Genomic DNA, 23,912 nt, shown 5'->3' on the forward strand with positions numbered 1-23,912 from the left:
TTCGAACAATCAAAAATCAAGATATCGAAATTAAAAAACTGAAAACTCTAAAAATGGAATTGAAAGTCGAAAAAATTGAAAATTCGATGAATCAAAAATTCAAAAAATCGAAAATTGAAAAAAATTAAAAATCGAGAAGTAAAAAAATACAAATCGGAAAACTGAAGAATGGAAAAACTGGCAATCGAAAATTAAAGAAAGAAAAGTCTAAAAACTGAAAGACGGGAAAAAAATCGAAAATTCAAAGCATAAAAAATTCTAAAAATCGGGACTCGAAAAATCAAAAAACTGAATTATGGAATAAAAATTCGGGAAATCGAGAAATAAAAAATTGAAAATTCTAAAAACTAAATAATATAAAAATTGAAAAATCGAAAATTCGAGAAATCAAAAATCGAAAAGGAAAAAAATAAAATCGAAAAATTAAATAATAGAAAACAAGAAAAGTCTAAACACTGAAGAAAGGCAAAAATTGAAAAATCAAAAATTCAAACAATCAAAAATTGAACATGCAAAAAATTGCAAAATTCGAAAATCTAAAAATCGCAGTCGAAAAATGGAAAAACTGAAAAATCGAGAAATCGAAATGAAATGAAAACTCTAAAGATGGAATTGAAAGTCGAAAAATTGAAAATTCAATTAATCAATATTCGAAAAATTGAAAATTGAAGAAACGAAAATTGAAAATATCAGAAAGTCGGAAAATTGAAAAAGCGAAAAGGAAACAAATTGAAAATTCGAACTTTGAAAAATGAACAAATCGGAAATCGAAAATTTAAAAATCGAAAATTAAAAGGATTGAAAATTCTAATTTCTACAAATCGAAAATTCGAAAAGTCGAGAACTCGACAAATCAAAAAAATCAAAAAATCAAAAATCTGGGATTGGAATAAAAAATTCGAGAAATCGAGAAGTAAAATTTTTAAATCTAAAAACTAAATGTAAAAATTAAAAATTCGAGAAATCAAAAACCGGAAAGTAAAAAAAAATCAAAATCGAAAAACTGAAGACTGGAAAAATTGAAAATTGAAATGTAAAATAAGAATAGTTTAAAGACTGAAAAAAGGGAAAAATTGATAAATCGAAAATTCAAACTATCAAAAATCGAAAATTCCAAAAATCGAAAATATTAAAATATAAAGATCAAGAGGCCGAAAAATAGAAAAATTGATAAATCAAGAAATCTAAATTAAATAATTGAAAACTAAAATTGGAATCGAAAGCCAAAAAATTAGAAATTTGATGAATCGAATATTCGAAAAATCGAAAATTGATAAAACGAACAAAAAATCAGAAAGTCGAAACATTGACAAAGCGAAAATCAAAAAATCGAGAACTCGAAAAATAAAAAAGAAGAAGAATGGAATTAATAATTCGAGAAATCAAGAAATAAAAATTTGAAAAACAAAAACAATCAAAATTCGGAAATCCGAAAAATTGAAAAATTCGAAAATCTAAAAATCGAAACATCGAAAAATGGAAAAATTCAAAAATCAAAAAATCGAAATTAAAAAACTGAAAACTCTAAAAATGTAATCGAAAGTCGAAAAATTGAAAAATGCTGAAATTGGCAAAGCAAAAAGTAAAAAAACTAAAAATTCGAACTTCGAAATATGAACAAATCGCTGATTCTAAAATCGAAAAATCGAAAAGTAAAAGGATTGAAAATTCTAATATCGACAAATCGAAAATTCGAAAACTCGAGAAATCAAAAAAAAAAAATAAAAAAAACTGAAAAATAAAAAACCGAAGAATAGAATAAAAAATTCAAGAAATTAAAAATCGAAAAGCAAAAAAAATAGAAATCGGAAAAACTGAAGAATGGGAAAATGGAAAATCGAAAAGTAAAAAAATAAAAGTCCAAAAATTCAAGAAAGGGAGAAATTGGAAAATCGAAAATTCGAACAATCAAAAATCGAAAATCTTAAAAATGAAACTTCGAAAAAAGGAAAAATTGAAAAATCGAGATATCGAAATTAAAAAACTGAAAACTCTTAAAATGAAATCGAAAGTCGAAAAAATTGAAAATTTGATGAATCAAACATTGAAAAAATCGAAAATTGAAAAAACGAAAAGTAAAAAAATTGAAAATTCGAACTTAAAAAAATTAACAAATTGAAGATTCTAAAACGGAAAATCGTAAATTCCAAAAATCGAAAAGCAAAAGGATTAAAAATTCTAGTATCGACAAATCGAAAATTCGAGAACTCGAGAAATCAAAAACTGAAGAATGAAATAAAAAATTCGAGGAATCGAGAAGTAAAAATTTGAAAAGTTTAAAAACTAAATAACCTGAAAATTTGAAATTCGAAAATTCGAGAAATTAAAAATCGAAAAAAAAAAAAATGAAAATCGAAAAACTGTAGAATGGAAAAATGGAAAACCGAAAAGTAAAAAAGGGAAATCTAAAAACTGAAGAAAGGGAAAAATTGAAAAATCGTCTATTCAAACAATCAAATCGAAAAATTTTAAATTAAAACTCGAAAATTTAAAAAATCTAAATATTGAAAAATTGTAAAAAAACGAAAAAAGTTAAAAAAAATCGGAAATTTAAGAATGAAGAAACTGAAAAATCAGTTAAATTTGAAAATTTTAAACAGAAAACTTGAAAAATTGCAAAATAAAAATCGAAAAATGGAATAATTGAACACTCGAAAAAATCAAAAACTGAGGAATCGTAAAATTTAAAAATTGCAAAATCGTAAAACCGAAAAATCGAAAAACTGTCAAATTGAAAAATTCAAAAGTTGAAAAATGGAAAAACTGGAAATTCTAAAGTAGATAAATCTCAAAATTTTAAATTGAAAACTCGAAAAATTGCTAAATAAAAATTGAAAAACTAAAAAATCGTAAAATCTAAATGTTGAGCAATCGAAAAATGGTAAAATCTAAAGAAACGGTAATTGGGAAATAAAAAACTGAAAAATTGAAAAACGGAATAATTGAAAAATTGGAAAAAACAACTGAAAAATAGTGAAATCAAAAAGCTGCAAAATCGTAAAATTGGAAAATCGAAAAATTGTCAAATTGAAAAATCGACAAAATGAAAAAATTGAAGAGTTAAAAAATCGAAAATAGTTATGATCGAAAAATCGAAGAAATTAAGAAAAACTAAGAAATAGTAAAATTTTAAATTGTTACATCTTAACACTGAAAAATCGAAAAATTGACAAATTGAAAAGTAGAAAACTCGAAAACTTGAAAAAGTGCAAAACAAAAATGGGATGACTACAAATCAAAAAATAAAATAATTGAAAAATTAAAAAAAATAAAAAATTGAGAAAGCGTCAAATCTATAAATTGCAAACTCAAATTAAGAAAAATTGAATTCAAAATTCGAGAAATGTGAAAAATAAAAAAAATAAAAATTGAAAAAATGAAGAAAGGAAAAATTGAAAATCGAAAAGTAAAAAAGAAAAGTCTAAAAGTTGAAGAAAAAGAAAAATTGGAAAATCGAAAATGCAAACAATCAAAAATCGAAAAATTTGAAAATCTAAAAATCAAAAAGTAGAACAATGGAAAAATTGAAAAATTAATAAATCGAAATTAAAAAATTGAAAACTCTAAAAATGGAATGAAAAGTCGGAAAATTGAAAATTCGATCAATCTAATATTCGAAAAACCGAAAATTGAAAAAACGAAACTTCAAAAAATCAGAAGGGCGAAAAATTAACAAGTCGGAAAATCGTAAATTCCAAAAATCGAAAAATCGATTAATCAATTATTCGAAAAATGGAAAATCGACAAATCAAAATTCGAAAAAACCAAAGCCCAAGAAATCGAAAATCCAGTGATCTAAAATTCGCGAACTCGAAATATTGAAAATCGAAAATTCGGTTAATCAAATATTCAAAAAAATGCAAATCACTTTAAAGCGTTCATGATTTCAAAGCACTAGATTATACAATTTCAAATGTATTCAATTGTAAAATGTTGTTGTTATACAATTTGGATTTTTTCCCCCAAAAATCTGGACGTCTAGGGTAAAAACTCAACACAGATTCATGAATCACACATACAGGAGTATGTATATAATTCTGTAAAATTTAATGCAAAACACGGAGGACAAATCCGGTTATCGTTCATTTTCGAAAAGGAAAGACTGTTGAAGCTATTCAAGAATTCATTTCTCCAGCTTTCAAAAATGGAATCGAATGTTTGTTTACAAATCAAAAGAAATGAATATTTGAATAACACATATTTAAACACACAAAGAAAAAGAGAAATCTAAACTAAGCTGACTGAATAGTAACACTCTGGGTATTTCTATTTCTATACCCAAAAACTTGCCGCATATTATACCCTCTATCCCGATTTCGCAAAATAGCCCCTTGAAATTTACAATTTAACATTTGTTAGGGCAAAACCGCCTGTTTTCACTAGTAACCATGTTTTCGATCGACGTTTAAGCCCATTTTAGATGACATAAATGAACCATTTTAAATCTTGAGATAGGGGACAAAATACGATAAAGGGCAAAATCACTGAAAAGAAAAAAATAAAAACTAACGTTTTAGGTGTAATTTTTTGTTAATAGATTAACACTACAGGATGTTAAAAAGCAATTTATAATAATGTCCGCGAAAATATTTTAATAGGCAGCAAATGAAGGACTAGATTTTTTTTCTAAGCGAGGAGCAGTTTTAATTATAAAATAATAATAAATTTTAATACGTTAATAAAATTTATTTGGCCTTTGTTGAAAGGAAAGTGGTTACAAATACAATTAAATGAGCATTCAAAATAACTTAATTCTCTACAAAATATGTTTTTTGGCTTCAATACTACACGTAATTTGGTGCATCGACGAAATGCCTGGAATGTTGAAAATATCTCTGTAACGCTTGGTTCTTAATTTTTCCTGCTGTCTTACTCGCATCTTTTCATTTTTGTTCATGTCATTTATTTTCTTTCGATTTTTTAGATTGTACTCCGTGTCTTTCATTCTTTTTAAATTTCCATCTTTTTCCGACATTCTTACACGTTTTTTTTTTCACGTTTATATTCTCGTTTTCAGCTGCAGTTTCCTTCGTTTTCTTAAACATAAAATGATATGGCCGTTAGCCACTATAGATAAGAATTTATCGGTAAAATTAAAAATAAGGGGACCGGCGTTACAGGGGACCGTCGTCACAAAATACGTTTAATATATATATTTTGTAATTCGCAATAATCTGAAATTTAGCACATAACCATTTAATCAAATTGTTTTCAATGCTTTATTGGACAAACATAATTCTTACGCTATAAAATTGAAAATACCGTTTATATCAGCGGGGACCGTCGTTACTTTAGAAAACATATTTTTTCAAATTACGAATAAATGATGTAAATTAAACGTGAAAACTACAACAACAGACAACTTAACTGTTTGGCCATTTTTTTCACTCACTTTGTCAACTTGTCAGAAGCAGTCACAGCTTCTTCAGTTAAAAGCAATGATAACAATATCCATAAATGCTTACCAAATCTTAAATGATGCATTTGTAGGTACACATTTATTTATTTTTTTTTGTACAACAATAAAGCAATTAAAAGACTTTTAATTATGTTTAAATAAATGTTCACGGTATTGAGTTTACAAAAATAAATTATACGTAAATAACATGAATGCACCAGTTGCCCACAATACGAAGCTTTTTGTAAATATCGCCTGGGGACAGGGGACCGGCGTTACATTTTTTTAAAGTTTTATGGAAAACTGCAACTGTGTACCACTTAATATTAGTGAACTGTGTAATATCTAATAATTATAAAGTCATTGTTTGTGATAAATTCAATATTTAAGAAAAACTTAAAAGAAAACACAGATAAATGTGGTAGGAACACGTTTTTGCCCATTATCGTATTTTGTCCCATAGATATATCGTTAATTAAAATAACAAGAACTGTGAAATTACACGTCGTGTGGACGAATTCGTCTGTTTCGCAATATTTTAGATTAGAAAATAATTAATAAACTGAGATCGTACTGATTACGCCTGTTGGACAGGGACTGTGGCGTCGAATGCGATTAATTTTTGTTTAAACAACTGCCATGTTAAAATTCAACACATGTTTCAACTAGCACTGCTAAAGAAGTGGCCAAGAGAGCCTTAAAAACCTACCTGCATTCCTCTACACATGATTGCCTATATATTACATAGCTTTAATGTGAAATTTGGCCAGTAGACAGGGTCGTACAAATAACCTGGGTGGTGACCAATCCGTTGAGCGTATGTGACGCTATACGAGTTTAAATTAATTTCGAGTGTTATTTGAAAACTTATTTGGGTAAGGAACCTCAAAATTTTTGTGGATTTTTACGCAGAGAACCGAAATTGTGCCGAGCTCGTTTATTCTTACTAGGACTAGGGGGCTAATTTGAGGGTTGATTTAGTGTGTTAATTTCGGTTTTGTTCCAGATACGTTCCGCTGCACTCGGCCCGCATCGAGCTCTGCAAAGAATCAATCAAAGACACTTCCGATCAGGGTGCCATCTACCGCGAAATGGTCCACAACATAATCTCCCCGATAATTGCTCAGAAAGAAGTGAATCTCGTACGATACGACATCCATCATGCCTTACCAAACACGGCTAATGCTTTAATTGGTAGAGCAGCGCACATAGCTGTTTTGGACTCGGAACTTTTTATTGAGAAATTCATGGCTGTAGTTGGAATTAAATATTTCCGTTGATCTATTCTATTTATTAATAATAAGTTTTATAAAATAAATTAAATACATTTACATATTCCTAAGTAATTTTATACCTTCACTAGAGCAACATGTAGAACGAGTATGATTTCAATATGACACGTACGTTTTTTGACATTGAACACCTTGGTCACCTGCTGGCATTTGAGTTATCCCTTGGGTCGCACCTGCTGCGCGCGAACACCCCGTCGCCCATGGGCTCCCCCTGAGGCAGGCTGGGTCCTGGATCCTACCAACACACAAAGCCTTACTAGACGCACAACCGACCCGATCCGAGTCTAGTCCGGACGCACAACGAACCGCATCGAACTGTCAAAAATAGTATGTACTGACGACTGATCTTCGACGACGCTTCTATTCTGTAGAACGGAAAACCTGTATTGTTTCCACGTTACTCTAGTCCCCGATTTCGCCAAAATCTGCACGAGAAGATCCGACCTAGTTCTCGATTTGTAGTTGAGGTTTCCGCCCAATCTAGCGACAGTGATTACTCTTTTAGCGACTTGTCGTGCAGACGGTGGCAGTGTTATTAGTGTATTTTTACATTTGTACATTTCAATTAGGGTGGAATGTCATCTTGTAGCTCTTATTTGTTAAATCGACATTTCGTCTATTTTTTTAAACGTTTTGATGCCGAAATTATACCTGACTATGGTATACGTTTTATAAAATGTTATTGAATTAATAAATGTTTACTAAATTCTGGGCTCATTCTCTCCCTTCCACAAGTTTCGAACGCCAATTTTGAGGTTATGAAACACAACCTCACTTACGAATTCGTGCGCGACTGCAGGTGTTTTTACCGGTTGAAACAAATTACGCAAAAACTATTGTCATTGTTTAAGTATATTATAGTTGGACAACCTATACGGACAATCACTTTCCCATGTAGAAAAGAATGAATATATATTTTACATCTCACTCGCTTCACTATGAAGTGGCGGTACCTTACGAAAGTGGGTAAAAATAGTCTGTAAGCACGTGATGTCGATAAAGTAGTAAACGGACGTATTAATCAGTACGTTGTACGGGGAGCAGTCACAAAATAAGCAAACGTACGTGTTGAAGCCTTTACATATATGTAATATATGTATATATAGTGCATACCTGTTTCATGTGTGTGGTAGCACGTATATTTGCACAAAAACAAATAAAGGTTAAGGTAACAAAAATTTAATATTATCGCGGTATATGTATTATCCATGAATTGCATGGCTAACAAATATGCGTCCCTTCGTCCATTTTAAAGGCACGAAATTAAACGACCACTACTTTAATTAATAAGTAACAAGTCATCTAATTTGCCTCCAGAATAACTATGGGTTATCATCAAACTATGAACACCAAATTAATTCAATATGAACATCTTCTTACGTATTTTTTTTATTAACAGTAGTCAAATCATTAAATACATATTATTATCTTTGAAACTAAAATGCATTTTAATACAAAATATTTATTACCATTTAAATATATACGATTTAGACATCAAGAAATAAATTTAAAATCGCAAAAATTAAATGTAGCAGACTTAAAACAGCCTTAAATGCATCTTGTATGTACGTGCTTATCAGTATGTAGGCATTTTAACGCACATCAATAATCGTTCTTGATGAGTAATCCTCGAAATCGAAAATTTAAAACATTGAAAAATTCAAATAGGGGAAAATTGTAAAATCGAGAAATTGAACAATCGGTTAATTCAAAAAGCGAAACATCGAAAAATTAGAAAATCGAAAAATAAAAAAAAATTGGACAATCGAAAATTGAAAAATTTCGAAAATTGAAAAATTGAAATATGGAAGAACTGAAAACTCAAAAACTCGAAAAATTGAAACTTTAGGAAGTGGGGAAATGGGAATATAAAAAAATAGATTAATTGAGAAATCTGAAAACTAAAAATTCAGAAACGTGAAAATTTGAAAAATAAAAAAATATTGAAGAACTAAAAAATCGAAAAATCTAAAATTTAAAACATTGAAAAGTTAAAATATCCTAAAACTGAAAAATTGAGAAATCCAAACATCAAAAATTCAAAAAAATAAAAATTCAAAAATCTAAAATTTAAAAATCGAGAAACTGAAAAATCAACGAATCGAGAAGGGGAAAATTTAAAAAATTGGAAAATCGGATAAATCAAAAATCTAAACATCGAAAAATCGAAACATTGTAAAATTCAAAAATTGAGAGATCGAGAAATCGAAAAATCAAAAGACAAAAAAATCGAGGAGTCGAAAAATCGAGAAGTCGAAAAATCAAAAAATTGAGAAACCGAAATAGGCCAAAATCGAAAAATTGAAAACTTAAATATGGAAAAATTGATAAAGCGAGAGATTGAATAATCAAAACATCGAAACATCCGAATCTCAATAAATTGAAATCTCAAAAAATTTAAAAATTCAGAAATTTGAAGAATTAAAATATAGAACTGGAAACTCGAGAAACCGAAAAATCTAGAAATTTAAAAATTAAAATATGCAAAATTTGAAAAATTGAGAAATTGAAATATAAAACAATCGAAACATTGAAAAATCTAAAGTATAAAAAACAAAAAACTGAAAATCCAAAAATAAAAAATAGAAAAATCTAGAAGTCGAAAAATCAAAGAATCGAAGTATTGAAAAATATCAAAACTGAAAGAAATATCAAAAATTGAGAAATCGAAAAACCAATAAAGCGAAGTCGAAAAATCGAAGAATTGAAGAACTGAAAAATCGAAACTTTGAGAAGTGGGAAAATCAAAAATAGATTAATTGAGAAATCAGAAAACTGAAATTTTAAGGCAAAAATTTGAAAAATTGAAAAATTTAAATACTGAATAACTGAAAAGTAAAAAAATCGAGAAATCGAAAAATCTAAAATTTAAAACAATGAATAATTAAAATATCGCAAAATTGAAGAATCGAGAAATCCACTTCAATTTGAAAAATTGGAAAATCCAAAAATTGAAAAGCTCAAAAGAAAAAATCTAAAAACCGAGAAATCCAAAAATCGAAACATCGAAAAATTCAAAAACTGAGACTTGGAGAAATCGAAAAATCGGAGGATCGAGAAATTGAGGAGTCGGAAGCCGAAAAGGAAAGTTAAAAATCAATCAAAACAACGAAATATCTGAATTCGATAAATTGAGAAATTAAAAAATTGAATAATCGAAAAATTTTAAAAAAGAAAAACAGGAAAATCGAAAATTAAAATTCAAAAAATCGAAAAATTGAAAAATTGAAATATAGAAGAATTGAAAACTCGAGATATCGAAAAACCTAGAATTTTAAAAAATGGAATATTAAAACATCGAAAAGTAGAAAAATTGAGAAATCGAAGCATTAAACAGTCGCAGAATTGAAAAATCCATCAATTCAAAAATCGAAAAGTCGAAAAATTGAAATATTGAAAAATCTCATAACTGAAAGAAATATTAAAAAAATTGAGAAATTAAAAAATTGGAAAATTGAGAAATCGAAAATCTAAAAAAGCAAAATCGAAAAATCTTAAAAAATCGAAAAATCGAGAAATCGAAAAATCTAAAATTTAAAACATTGAATAATTAAAATATCGCAAAATTGAAGAATCGAGAAATCCACTTCAATTTGAAAAATTGGAAAATCCAAAAATTGAAAAGCTCAAAAGAAAAAAATCTAAAAACCGAGAAATCCAAAAATCGAAACTTCGAAAAATTCAAAAACTGAGACTTGGAGAAATCGAAAAATCGGAGGATCGAGAAATTGAGGAGTCGGAAGCCGAAAAGGAAAGTTAAAAATTGAAAAATTGAGAAATTGAACAATCAAAACAACGAAACATCTGAATTCGATAAATTGAGAAATTACAAAATTGAATAATCGAAAAATTTTAAAAAAGAAAAACAGGAAAATCGAAAATTAAAATTCAAAAAATCGAAAAATTGAAAAATTGAAATATAGAAGAATTGAAAACTCGAGATATCGAAAAACCTAGAATTTTAAAAAATGGAATATTAAAACATCGAAAAGTTGAAAAATTGAGAAATCGAAGCATTAAACAGTCGCAGATTTGAAAAATCCATCAATTAAAAAATCGAAAAGTCGAAAAATTGAAATATTGAAAAATCTCATAACTGAAAGAAATATTCAAAAAATTGAGAAATTAAAAAATTGGAAAATTGAGAAATCGAAAATCTAAAAAAGCAAAATCGAAAAATCTTAAAAAATCGAAAAATTGAAGAATTAAAGAACTGAAAAATTGAAACTTTAGGAAGTGGAGAAATGGGAATATAAAAAAATAGATTAATTGAGAAATCTGAAAACTAAAAATTCAGAAACGTGAAAATTTGAAAGATAAAAAAATATTGAAGAACTAAAAAATCGAAAAATCTAAAATTTAAAACATTGAAAAGTTAAAATATCCTAAAACTGAAAAATGGAGAAATCCAAACATCAAAAATTCAAAAAAATAAAAATTCGAAAATCTAAAATTTAAAAATCGAAAAACTGAAAAATCAACGAATCGAGAAGTCGAAAATTTAAAAAATTGGAAAATTGAAATATCGGATAAATCAAAAATCTAAACATCGAAAAATCGAGAAACCGAAAAGCAAAAATCGAAAAACCAACAAATCGAAAAATCGAAACATTGTAAAATTCAAAAATTGAGAGATCGAGAAATCGAAAAATCAAAAGACAAAAAAATCGAGGAGTCGAAAAATCAAGAAGTCGAAAAATCAAAAAATTGAGAAACCGAAATAGGCCACAATCGAAAAATTGAAAACTTAAATATGGAAAAATTGATAAAGCGAGAGATTGAATAATCAAAACATCGAAACATCCGAATCTCAATAAATTGAAATCTCAAAAAATTTAAAAATTCAGAAATTTGAAGAATTAAAATATAGAACTGGAAACTCAAGAAACCGAAAAATCTAGAAATTTAAAAATTAAAATATGCAAAATTTGAAAAATTGAGAAATTGAAATATAAAACAATCGAAACATTGAAAAATCTAAAGTATAAAAAACAAAAAACTGAAAATCCAAAAATAAAAAATAGAAAAATCTAGAAGTCGAAAAATCAAAGAATCGAAGTATTGAAAAATATCAAAACTGAAAGAAATGTCCAAAAATTGAGAAATCGAAAAACCAATAAAGCGAAGTCGAAAAATCGAAGAATTGAAGAACTGAAAAATCGAAACTTTGAGAAGTGGGCAAATCAAAAATAGATTAATTGAGAAATCAGAAAACTGAAAATTTAAGGCAAAAATTTGAAAAATTTAAATACTGAAGAACTAACTGAAAAGTAAAAAAAATCGAGAAATCGAAAAATCTAAAATTTAAAACATTGAATAATTAAAATATCGCAAAATTGAAGAATCGAGAAATCCACTTCAATTTGAAAAATTGGAAAATCCAAAAATTGAAAAGCTCAAAAGAAAAAAATCTAAAAACCGAGAAATCCAAAAATCGAAACTTCGAAAAATTCAAAAACTGAGACTTGGAGAAATCGAAAAATCGGAGGATCGAGAAATTGAGGAGTCGGAAGCCGAAAAGGAAAGTTAAAAATTGAAAAATTGAGAAATTGAACAATCAAAACAACGAAACATCTGAATTCGATAAATTGAGAAATTACAAAATTGAATAATCGAAAAATTTTAAAAAAGAAAAACAGGAAAATCGAAAATTAAAATTCAAAAAATCGAAAAATTGAAAAATTGAAATATAGAAGAATTGAAAACTCGAGATATCGAAAAACCTAGAATTTTAAAAAATGGAATATTAAAACATCGAAAAGTTGAAAAATTGAGAAATCGAAGCATTAAACAGTCGCAGATTTGAAAAATCCATCAATTAAAAAATCGAAAAGTCGAAAAATTGAAATATTGAAAAATCTCATAACTGAAAGAAATATTCAAAAAATTGAGAAATTAAAAAATTGGAAAATTGAGAAATCGAAAATCTAAAAAAGCAAAATCGAAAAATCTTAAAAAATCGAAAAATTGAAGAATTAAAGAACTGAAAAATTGAAACTTTAGGAAGTGGAGAAATGGGAATATAAAAAAATAGATTAATTGAGAAATCTGAAAACTAAAAATTCAGAAACGTGAAAATTTGAAAGATAAAAAAATATTGAAGAACTAAAAAATCGAAAAATCTAAAATTTAAAACATTGAAAAGTTAAAATATCCTAAAACTGAAAAATGGAGAAATCCAAACATCAAAAATTCAAAAAAATAAAAATTCGAAAATCTAAAATTTAAAAATCGAAAAACTGAAAAATCAACGAATCGAGAAGTCGAAAATTTAAAAAATTGGAAAATTGAAATATCGGATAAATCAAAAATCTAAACATCGAAAAATCGAGAAACCGAAAAGCAAAAATCGAAAAACCAACAAATCGAAAAATCGAAACATTGTAAAATTCAAAAATTGAGAGATCGAGAAATCGAAAAATCAAAAGACAAAAAAATCGAGGAGTCGAAAAATCAAGAAGTCGAAAAATCAAAAAATTGAGAAACCGAAATAGGCCACAATCGAAAAATTGAAAACTTAAATATGGAAAAATTGATAAAGCGAGAGATTGAATAATCAAAACATCGAAACATCCGAATCTCAATAAATTGAAATCTCAAAAAATTTAAAAATTCAGAAATTTGAAGAATTAAAATATAGAACTGGAAACTCAAGAAACCGAAAAATCTAGAAATTTAAAAATTAAAATATGCAAAATTTGAAAAATTGAGAAATTGAAATATAAAACAATCGAAACATTGAAAAATCTAAAGTATAAAAAACAAAAAACTGAAAATCCAAAAATAAAAAATAGAAAAATCTAGAAGTCGAAAAATCAAAGAATCGAAGTATTGAAAAATATCAAAACTGAAAGAAATGTCCAAAAATTGAGAAATCGAAAAACCAATAAAGCGAAGTCGAAAAATCGAAGAATTGAAGAACTGAAAAATCGAAACTTTGAGAAGTGGGCAAATCAAAAATAGATTAATTGAGAAATCAGAAAACTGAAAATTTAAGGCAAAAATTTGAAAAATTTAAATACTGAAGAACTAACTGAAAAGTAAAAAAAATCGAGAAATCGAAAAATCTAAAATTTAAAACATTGAATAATTAAAATATCGCAAAATTGAAGAATCGAGAAATCCACTTCAATTTGAAAAATTGGAAAATCCAAAAATTGAAAAGCTCAAAAGAAAAAAATCTAAAAACCGAGAAATCCAAAAATCGAAACTTCGAAAAATTCAAAAACTGAGACTTGGAGAAATCGAAAAATCGGAGGATCGAGAAATTGAGGAGTCGGAAGCCGAAAAGGAAAGTTAAAAATCAATCAAAACAACGAAATATCTGAATTCGATAAATTGAGAAATTAAAAAATTGAATAATCCAACAATTTTAAAAAAGAAAAACAGGAAAATCGAAAATTAAAATTCAAAAAAACCGAAAAATTGAAAAATTGAAATATAGAAGAATTGAAAACTCGAGATATCGAAAAACCTAGAATTTTAAAAAATGGAATATTAAAACATCGAAAAGTAGAAAAATTGAGAAATCGAAGCATTAAACAGTCGCAGAATAGAAAAATCCATCAATTCAAAAATCGAAAAGTCGAAAAATTGAAATATTGAAAAATCTCATAACTGAAAGAAATATTCAAAAAATTGAGAAATTAAAAAATTGGAAAATTGAGAAATCGAAAATCTAAAAAAGCAAAATCGAAAAATCTTAAAAAATCGAAAAATTGAAGAATTGAAGATGTGAAAAATCGAAACTTTAGGAAGTCCAGAAATGGACAAATAAAAAAAAATATTTTACAAATCGGCAAACTGAAAATTTAGAAACGTGAAAATTTGAAAAATTGAAAAATCGAAATATTTAAAAACCGTAAAATTGAAGAGGACAAAAATTGAGAAATTGTATCATCGAAACATCGAAAAATTAGAAAATCGAAAAATAAAAAAAAATTGGACAATCGAAAATTGAAAAATTGAAATATGGAAGAACTGAAAACTCAAAAAATCGAAAAATAATAATAATTTAAAAATTGAAAAGTTAAAATTGAGAAATCGAAAAATTGAAAAATCAAAAACCTGAATAATCGAAAAATTGAAGAACTGAAGAACTGAAAAATTGAAACTTTAGGAAGTGGCGAAATGGGAATATAAAAAAATAAATTAATTGAGAAATCTGAAAACTAAAAATTCAGAAACGTGAAAATTTGAAAAATAAAAAAATATTGAAGAACAAAAAAATCGAAAAATCTAAAATTTAAAACATTGAAAAGTTAAAATATCCTAAAACTGAAAAATGGAGAAATCCAAACATCAAAAATTCAAAAAAATAAAAATTCGAAAATCTAAATTTTAAAAAATTGGAAAATTGGAAAATCGGATAAATCAAAAATCTAAACATCGAAAAATCGAGAAACCGAAAAGCAAAAATCGAAAAACCAACAAATCGAAAAATCGAAACATTGTAAAATTCAAAAATTGAGAGATCGAGAAATCGAAAAATCAAAAGACAAAACAATCGAGGAGTCGAAAAATCGAGAAGTTGAAAAATCAAAAAATTGAGAAACCGAAATAGGCCAAAATCGAAAAATTGAAAACTTAAATATGGAAAAATTGATAAAGCGAGAGATTGAATAATCAAAACATCGAAACATCCGAATCTCAATAAATTGAAATCTCAAAAAATTTAAAAATTCAGAAATTTGAAGAATTAAAATATAGAACTGGAAACTCGAGAAACCGAAAAATCTAGAAATTTAAAAATTAAAATATGCAAAATTTGAAAAATTGAGAAATTGAAATATAAAACAATCGAAACATTGAAAAATCTAAAGTATAAAAAACAAAAACCTGAAAATCCAAAAATAAAAAATAGAAAAATCTAGAAGTCGAAAAATCAAAGAATCGAAGTATTGAAAAATATCAAAACTGAAAGAAATATCCAAAAATTGAGAAATCGAAAAACCAATAAAGCGAAGTCGAAAAAATCGAAGAATTGAAGAACTGAAAAATCGAAACTTTGAGAAGTGGGAAAATCAAAAATAGATTAATTGAGAAATCAGAAAACTGAAAATTTAAGGCAAAAATTTGAAAAATTGAAAAATTTAAATACTGAAGAACTGAAAAGTAAAAAAATCGAGAAATCGAAAAATCTAAAATTTAAAACATTGAATAATTAAAATATCGCAAAATTGAAGAATCGAGAAATCCACTTCAATTTGAAACATTGGAAAATCCAAAAATTGAAAAGCTCAAAAGAAAAAAATCTAAAAACCGAGAAATCCAAAAATCGAAACATCGAAAAATTCAAAAACTGAGACTTGGAGAAATCGAAAAATCGGAGGATCGAGAAATTGAGGAGTCGGAAGCCGAAAAGGAAAGTTAAAAATCAATCAAAACAACGAAATATCTGAATTCGATAAATTGAGAAATTAAAAAATTGAATAATCGAAAAATTTTAAAAAAGAAAAACAGGAAAATCGAAAATTAAAATTCAAAAAATCGAAAAATTGAAAAATTGAAATATAGAAGAATTGAAAACTCGAGATATCGAAAAACCTAGAATTTTAAGAAATGGAATATAAAAACATCGAAAAGTAGAAAAATTGAGAAATCGATGCATTAAACAGTCGCAGAATTGAAAAATCCATCAATTCAAAAATCGAAAAGTCGAAAAATTGAAATATTGAAAAATCTCATAACTGAAAGAAATATTCAAAAAATTGAGAAATTAAAAAATTGGAAAATTGAGAAATCGAAAATCTAAAAAAGCAAAATCGAAAAATCTTAAAAAATCGAAAAATTGAAGAATTGAAGATGTGAAAAATCGAAACTTTAGGAAGTCCAGAAATGGACGAATAAAAAAAAATATTTTACAAATCGGCAAACTGAAAATTTAGAAACGTGAAAATTTGAAAAATTGAAAAATCGAAATATTTAAAAACCGTAAAATTGAAGAGGACAAAAATTGAGAAATTGTATCATCGAAACATCGAAAAATTAGAAAATCGAAAAATAAAAAAAAATTGGACAATCGAAAATTGAAAAATTTCGAAAATTGAAAAATTGAAATATGGAAGAACTGAAAACTCAAAAAATCGAAAAATTATAATAATTTAAAAATTGAAAAGTTAAAATTGAGAAATCGAAAAATTGAAAAATCAAAAACCTGAATAATCGAAAAATTGAAGAACTGAAGAACTGAAAAATTGAAACTTTAGGAAGTGGAGAAATGGGAATATCAAAAAATAGATTAATTGAGAAATCTGAAAACTAAAAATTCAGAAACGTGAAAATTTGAAAAATAAAAAAATATTGAAGAACTAAAAAATCGAAAAATCTAAAATTTAAAACATTGAAAAGTTAAAATATCCTAAAACTGAAAAATGGAGAAATCCAAACATCAAAAATTCAAAAAAATAAAAATTCGAAAATCTAAAATTTAAAAATCGAAAAACTGAAAAATCAATGAATCGAGAAGGGGAAAATTTAAAAAATTGGAAAATTGGAAAATCGGATAAATCAAAAATCTAAACATCGAAAAATCGAGAAACCGAAAAGCAAAAATCGAAAAACCAACAAATCGAAAAATCGAAACATTGTAAAATTCAAAAATTGAGAGATCGAGAAATCGAAAAATCAAAAGACAAAAAAATCGAGAAGTCGAAAAATCAAAAAATTGAGAAACCGAAATAGGCCAAAATCGAAAAATTGAAAACTTAAATATGGAAAAATTGATAAAGCGAGAGATTGAATAATCAAAACATCGAAACATCCGAATCTCAATAAATTGAAATCTCAAAAAATTTAAAAATTCAGAAATTTGAAGAATTAAAATATAGAACTGGAAACTCGAGAAACCGAAAAATCTAGAAATTTAAAAATTAAAATATGCAAAATTTGAAAAATTGAGAAATTGAAATATAAAACAATCGAAACATTGAAAAATCTAAAGTATAAAAAACAAAAAACTGAAAATTCAAAAATAAAAAATAGAAAAATCTAGAAGTCGAAAAATCAAAGAATCGAAGTATTGAAAAATATCAAAACTGAAAGAAATATCCAAAAAATGAGAAATCGAAAAACCAATAAAGCGAAGTTGAAAAATCGAAGAATTGAAGAACTGAAAAATCGAAACTTTGAGAAGTGGGAAAATCAAAAATAGATTAATTGAGAAATCAGAAAACTGAAAATTTAAGGCAAAAATTTGAAAAATTGAAAAATTTAAATACTGAAGAACTGAAAAGTAAAAAAATCGAGAAATCGAAAAATCTAAAATTTAAAACATTGAATAATTAAAATATCGCAAAATTGAAGAATCGAGAAATCCACTTCAATTTGAAAAATTGGAAAATCCAAAAATTGAAAAGCTCAAAAGAAAAAAATCTAAAAACCGAGAAATCCAAAAATCGAAAAATTCAAAAACTGAGACTTGGAGAAATCGAAAAATCGGAGGATCGAGAAATTGAGGAGTCGGAAGCCGAAAAGGAAAGTTAAAAATCAATCAAAACAACGAAATATCTGAATTCGATAAATTGAGAAATTAAAAAATTGAATAATCGAAAAATTTTAAAAAAGAAAAACAGGAAAATCGAAAATTAAAATTCAAAAAATCGAAAAATTGAAAAATTGAAATATAGAAGAATTGAAAACTCGAGATATCGAAAAACCTAGAATTTTAAAAAATGGAGTTTTAAAACATCGAAAAGTAGAAAAATTGAGAAATCGAAGCATTAAACAGTCGCAGAATTGAAAAATCCATCAATTCAAAAATTGAAAAGTCGAAAAATTGAAATATTCAAAAAATTGAGAAATTAAAAAATTGGAAAATTGAGAAATCGAAAATCTAAAAAAGCAAAATCGAAAAATCTTAAAAAATCGAAAAATTGAAGAATTGAAGATGTGAAAAATCGAAACTTTAGGAAGTCCAGAAATGAACGAATAAAAAAAAATATTTTACAAATCGGCAAACTGAAAATTTAGAAACGTGAAAATTTGAAAAATTGAAAAATCGAAATATTTAAAAACCGTAAAATTGAAGAGGACAAAAATTGAGAAATTGTATCATCGAAACATCGAAAAATTAGAAAATCGAAAAATAAAAAAAAATTGGACAATCGAAAATTGAAAAATTTCGAAAATTGAAAAAAAGAAATATGGAAGAACTGAAAACTCAAAAAATCGAAAAATAATAATAATTTAAAAATTGAAAAGTTAAAATTGAGAAATCGAAAAATTGAAAAATCAAAAACCTGAATAATCGAAAAATTGAAGAACTGAAGAACTGAAAAATTGAAACTTTAGGAAGTGGCGAAATGGGAATATAAAAAAATAGATTAATTGAGAAATCTGAAAACTAAAAATTCAGAAACGTGAAAATTTGAAAAATAAAAAAATATTGAAGAACTAAAAAATCGAAAAATCTAAAATTTAAAACATTGAAAAGTTAAAATATCCTAAACTGAAAAATGGAGAAATCCAAACATCAAAAATTCAAAAAAATTAAAATTCGAAAATCTAAAATTTAAAAATCGAAAAACTGAAAAATCAACGAATCGAGAAGGGGAAAATTAAAAAAATTGGAAAATTGGAAAATCGGATAAATCAAAAATCTAAACATCGAAAAATCGAGAAACCGAAAAGCAAAAATCGAAAAACCAACAAATCGAAAAATCGAAACATCGTAAAATTCAAAAATTGAGAGATCGAGAAATCGAAAAATCAAAAGACAAAAAAATCGAGGAGTCGAAAAATCGAGAAGTCGAAAAATCAAAAAATTAAGAAACCGAAATAGGCCAAAATCGAAAAATTGAAAACTTAAATATGGAAAAATTGATAAAGCGAGAGATTGAATAATCAAAACATCGAAACATCCGAATCTCAATAAATTGAAATCTCAAAAAATTTAAAAATTCAGAAATTTGAAGAATTAAAATATAGAACTGGAAACTCGAGAAACCGAAAAATCTAGAAATTTAAAAATTAAAATATGCAAAATTTGAAAAATTGAAATATAAAACAATCGAAACATTGAAAAATCTAAAGTATAAAAAACAAAAAACTGAAAATCCAAAAATAAAAAATAGAAAAATCTAGAAGTCGAAAAATCAAAGAATCGAAGTATTGAAAAATATCAAAACTGAAAGAAATATCCAAAAATTGAGAAATCGAAAAACCAATAAAGCGAAGTCGAAAAATCGAAGAATTGAAGAACTGAAAAATCGAAACTTTGAGAAGTGGGAAAATCAAAAATAGATTAATTGAGAAATCAGAAAACTGAAAATTTAAGGCAAAAATTTGAAAAATTGAAAAATTTAAATACTGAAGAACTGAAAAGTAAAAAAATCGAGAAATCGAAAAATCTAAAATTTAAAACATTGAATAATTAAAATATCGCAAAATTGAAGAATCGAGAAATCCACTTCAATTTGAAAAATTGGAAAATCCAAAAATTGAAAAGCTCAAAAGAAAAAAATCTAAAAACCGAGAAATCCAAAAATCGAAACATCGAAAAATTCAAAAACTGAGACTTGGAGAAATCGAAAAATCGGTAGATCGAGAAATTGAGGAGTCGGAAGCCGAAAAGGAAAGTTAAAAATCAATCAAAACAACGAAATATCTGAATTCGATAAATTGAGAAATTAAAAAATTGAATAATCGAAAAATTTTAAAAAAGAAAAACAGGAAAATCGAAAATTAAAATTCAAAAAATTGAAAAATTGAAATATAGAAGAATTGAAAACTCCAGATATCGAAAAACCTAGAATTTTAAAATATGGAATATTAAAACATCGAAAAGTAGAAAAATTGAGAAATCGAAGCATTAAACAGTCGCAGAATTGAAAAATCCATCAATTCAAAAATCGAAAAGTCGAAAAATTGAAATATTGAAAAATCTCATAACTGAAAGAAATATTCAAAAAATTGAGAAATTAAAAAATTGGAAAATTGAGAAATCGAAAATCTAAAAAAGCAAAATCGAAAAATCTTAAAAAATCGAAAAATCGAGAAATCGAAAAATCTAAAATTTAAAACATTGAATAATTAAAATATCGCAAAATTGAAGAATCGAGAAATCCACTTCAATTTGAAAAATTGGAAAATCCAAAAATTGAAAAGCTCAAAAGAAAAAAATCTAAAAACCGAGAAATCCAAAAATCGAAACATCGAAAAATTCAAAAACTGAGACTTGGAGAAATCGAAAAATCGGAGGATCGAGAAACTGAGGAGTCGGAAGCCGAAAAGGAAAGTTAAAAATTGAAAAATTGAGAAATTGAACAATCAAAACAACGAAACATCTGAATTCGATAAATTGAGAAATTAAAAAATTGAACAATCGAAAAATTTTAAAAAAGAAAAACAGGAAAATCGAAAATTAAAATTCAAAAAATCGAAAAATTGAAAAATTGAAATATAAAAGAATTGAAAACTCGAGATATCGAAAAACCTAGAATTTTAAAAAATGGAATATTAAAACATCGAAAAGTAGAAAAATTGAGAAATCGAAGCATTAAACAGTCGCAGAATTGAAAAATCCATCAATTCAAAAATCGAAAAGTCGAAAAATTGAAATATTGAAAAATCTCATAACTGAAAGAAATATTCAAAAAATTGAGAAATTAAAAAATTGGAAAATTGAGAAATCGAAAATCTAAAAAAGCAAAATCGAAAAATCTTAAAAAATCGAAAAATTGAAGAATTGAAGATGTGAAAATTCGAAACTTTAGGAAGTCCAGAAATGGACGAATAAAAAAAAATATTTTACAAATCGGCAAACTGAAAATTTAGAAACGTGAAAATTTGAAAAATTGAAAAATCGAAATATTTAAAAACCGTAAAATTGAAGAGGACAAAAATTGAGAAATTGTATCATCGAAACATCGAAAGATTGAGAAATCGAAAAATAAAAAGATCGAGAAATAGAAAATTTGAAGAATGGAAGAATCGGAAAAGCCCAAAATTGAAATATTGAAAAATTGAGACATTTAAAGTTGAAAAATCGAGAAATCGACAAGCTGAAAAATCCCAATGGCGTATTTATAAATCACAAGATCAGGACTATGCTAGTTTTTAAAATTTAAATAACATTATAAATTGGAAAATGTTGATTTTTTTTTCCAAAAATCTTGACGTCTAAGGCGAAAACTCGACACGGATGCATAAACCGTAAACGGGGGATATACTACAGACTTCAAAGCAGCCTTTAACAACTCGATATTACAAACATGCCTCTTAAGTTCTTAATGCGTTTTTTTCTGTCTTGTAATTATTTGTAATGTTAACGCCGAAAGTTTATGTCATTCTGTTATTTTGTGTTAATATTTTTGTAACACCACGAATTTAAATTTTACTAAATCTTGTAAAACTAAACAATTATACCAGTTTAAAAACCCTTGGAAAGTTTCTGTCAGTCTTCAGATATAATCAAATAAAAATAGGCGTCAAATTCATTTAAATACAATTTTTTCGTATCACATTACAACGCGTTGGCTTCATATTTTTTATGTCAAGTATATTTTCATATTTTGTACATATATGTTTATACACATTATTGTTTACGGAACAATGTTAATTATGGATTTATGGATAACTCCTCGTATAAGAGCAGAGTGAAGGGTGTTTGCCTTTGCTAATGTTTGATGGCGCCATCTGATGTAGAGTAAAATAAACCTAATACGTTGGCTCACTGTAGTGAAAATGCGCGTTGACGAAAAATTTGTCCCACGCCCCCTGGATTCCTTGTCCTAAAGCTCACTATTTAGGCGAAGTAAAATTTGTATTAGGTTGTCCAACTATAATATACTTAAACAATGCTATTGTCGTAAGACTTACGTCACCCGGGGAGCTGTCTGGGGACTCCGTTATCAACAATAACTTGTTCTCTTCAGCTTCTACATCGATAATTCCGCCGCGGCTCTTCTGATAAATGAACAGCTTGCGCATTTGTGCTTGCAGCGTCTGCAACTCTTTGGTAACTTCAAAGTTTTGAGCTTTTTCAAGTTCCCTCGGTGGAAGAGCGTTCTTCAGTTCTTGGACATCACAGTTAATTGGTTCGCGACAAACCGGACACGAAGCTTGAAACCCCTTGGTGCTTTTCTGCCAAGCGGGCAACTTCTCCTGCTCCTCGACGAAGTGTTTTTCCGTCGTGATCAAGTGCATCGCAAGACAATAGGAATGGAAGTAGTGGAAACATTGAGTCTTAGTAAAACTATCACCTTCTGTAAATCCGTACAGACACACAGCGCAATGGCAAGTAGGTAAATTACTTTCAGTGAGATTCTCTCTAATTAACTGGAACAGAATTAAGCAATCAATAAATCTGTCATTAAGTAATTAAGTTCCTAACCTCTATTAACTCATAAATGACAGGCTGCCCTATGAATTCGTTACATTTGTCCTTAATGGCTCTATACAAGTGGTTTAAATTCGTATCGTCGAGCCCCCTCGGGTTCCTCAATTGCACGACCGGCTCACAATCCGGGTATTCTTCAGGTAACTTAACTTCTAAAGTAACACAGACGTATTGCTTGTCGGGGTCGTCTGCGGTCGACGGGAATATCGTAGATTTGACTAGTTCCGGGCAGCCGCTGCAAAAACATTGTCAAAAATGGGCTGAAAATCGCGAAAACTTACTCTTCTTTGTATGAGATGGAAATATCGTCCATCAATATCGCCTCCAAAGCTTCGATTTCCTCTTGTACCCTATTAAAACATCTTTGGCGTAAATATAATCAAAACGGGCTCTTACCTTTCATTTAACGACATTTTTATTAGATTGGATTCAGATTAATCAATATTAGAAGGAAAATTCAATTTTATATGCTTCAGCTGTCACAGCGCTGTCACTTGTCAAACCATAGATTAATAGAGATGCGACATACAGGCTGATTTTGCAAAACCGCCCGTATTGACATTGGAGTGCGCAAGCGCCAAATTTAAATAGTCGATGCCAATAAAAAAACTTGATTCGCTGAAAAAATGTAAAATTTAAGAATCAAAAGATCAAGAAATCGTGGAGTCGAAAAGTCGAACAATTGAGAAACCGAAATAAGTCAAAATCGAAAAATTTTAAAAATAAAAATCGAAAAACTGATGAATGGAAAAATTTAATATCGAAAAGTAAGAAAAGTCTAAAAACTGAAGAAAGGGAAAAATTGAAAAATCGAAAATTCGACTGATCGGTAAATTCAAAAACCTAAAAATCGAAAAGTCGAAAAATGGAAAAATTGAAATAT

General features: G+C 26.9%; 2 protein-coding genes across 8 annotated transcripts in view; one reads left to right on the plus strand and one right to left on the minus strand.

Moving 5' to 3' along the window:
* The window catches only part of LOC135127706 (protein FAM135A), a 57,229-nt gene extending 50,536 nt beyond the window's left edge, over window positions 1–6,693 (plus strand). For all 7 annotated transcript variants that reach the window (XM_064054269.1, XM_064054268.1, XM_064054267.1 and 4 more), the window contains one exon: window positions 6,405–6,693. In XM_064054269.1, coding sequence (XP_063910339.1) covers window positions 6,405–6,678 — 274 coding nt within the window. In that variant the 3' untranslated portion in view covers window positions 6,679–6,693. The remainder of the gene's footprint in view (window positions 1–6,404) is intronic.
* On the minus strand, window positions 6,675–23,521 carry LOC135127707 (E3 ubiquitin-protein ligase RNF25). Its single transcript, XM_064054274.1, has 5 exons — window positions 23,426–23,521; window positions 23,311–23,379; window positions 23,024–23,264; window positions 22,510–22,968; window positions 6,675–6,925 (listed from the first exon to the last, which is right to left on the minus strand). The coding sequence occupies exons 1-5, from the start codon at window positions 23,440–23,442 to the stop codon at window positions 6,827–6,829; spliced, it is 885 nt and encodes a 294-aa protein (XP_063910344.1). The 5' UTR covers window positions 23,443–23,521; the 3' UTR covers window positions 6,675–6,826.
* Between the last annotated feature and the right edge of the window lie 391 nt (window positions 23,522–23,912).

The sequence above is a fragment of the Zophobas morio genome, unplaced genomic scaffold, assembly GCF_036711695.1.
Source record: "Zophobas morio isolate AGI-343-1 ecotype UQ-CSIRO unplaced genomic scaffold, CSIRO_AGI_Zmor_V1 ptg000012l, whole genome shotgun sequence".
Lineage (NCBI taxonomy): Eukaryota > Metazoa > Arthropoda > Insecta > Coleoptera > Tenebrionidae > Zophobas > Zophobas morio.

Bases quoted from the DNA above. Each gene is read 5' to 3' on its own strand.
- LOC135127707 (XM_064054274.1), bottom strand. The intron at 23,265-23,310 runs GTAAGTTTTCGC...ATGTTTTTGCAG, and splicing joins TCCATCTCATACAAAGAAGA to CGGCTGCCCGGAACTAGTCA. The intron at 6,926-22,509 runs GTAAGTCTTACG...GTGTGTTGGTAG, and splicing joins CAGACAGCTCCCCGGGTGAC to GATCCAGGACCCAGCCTGCC.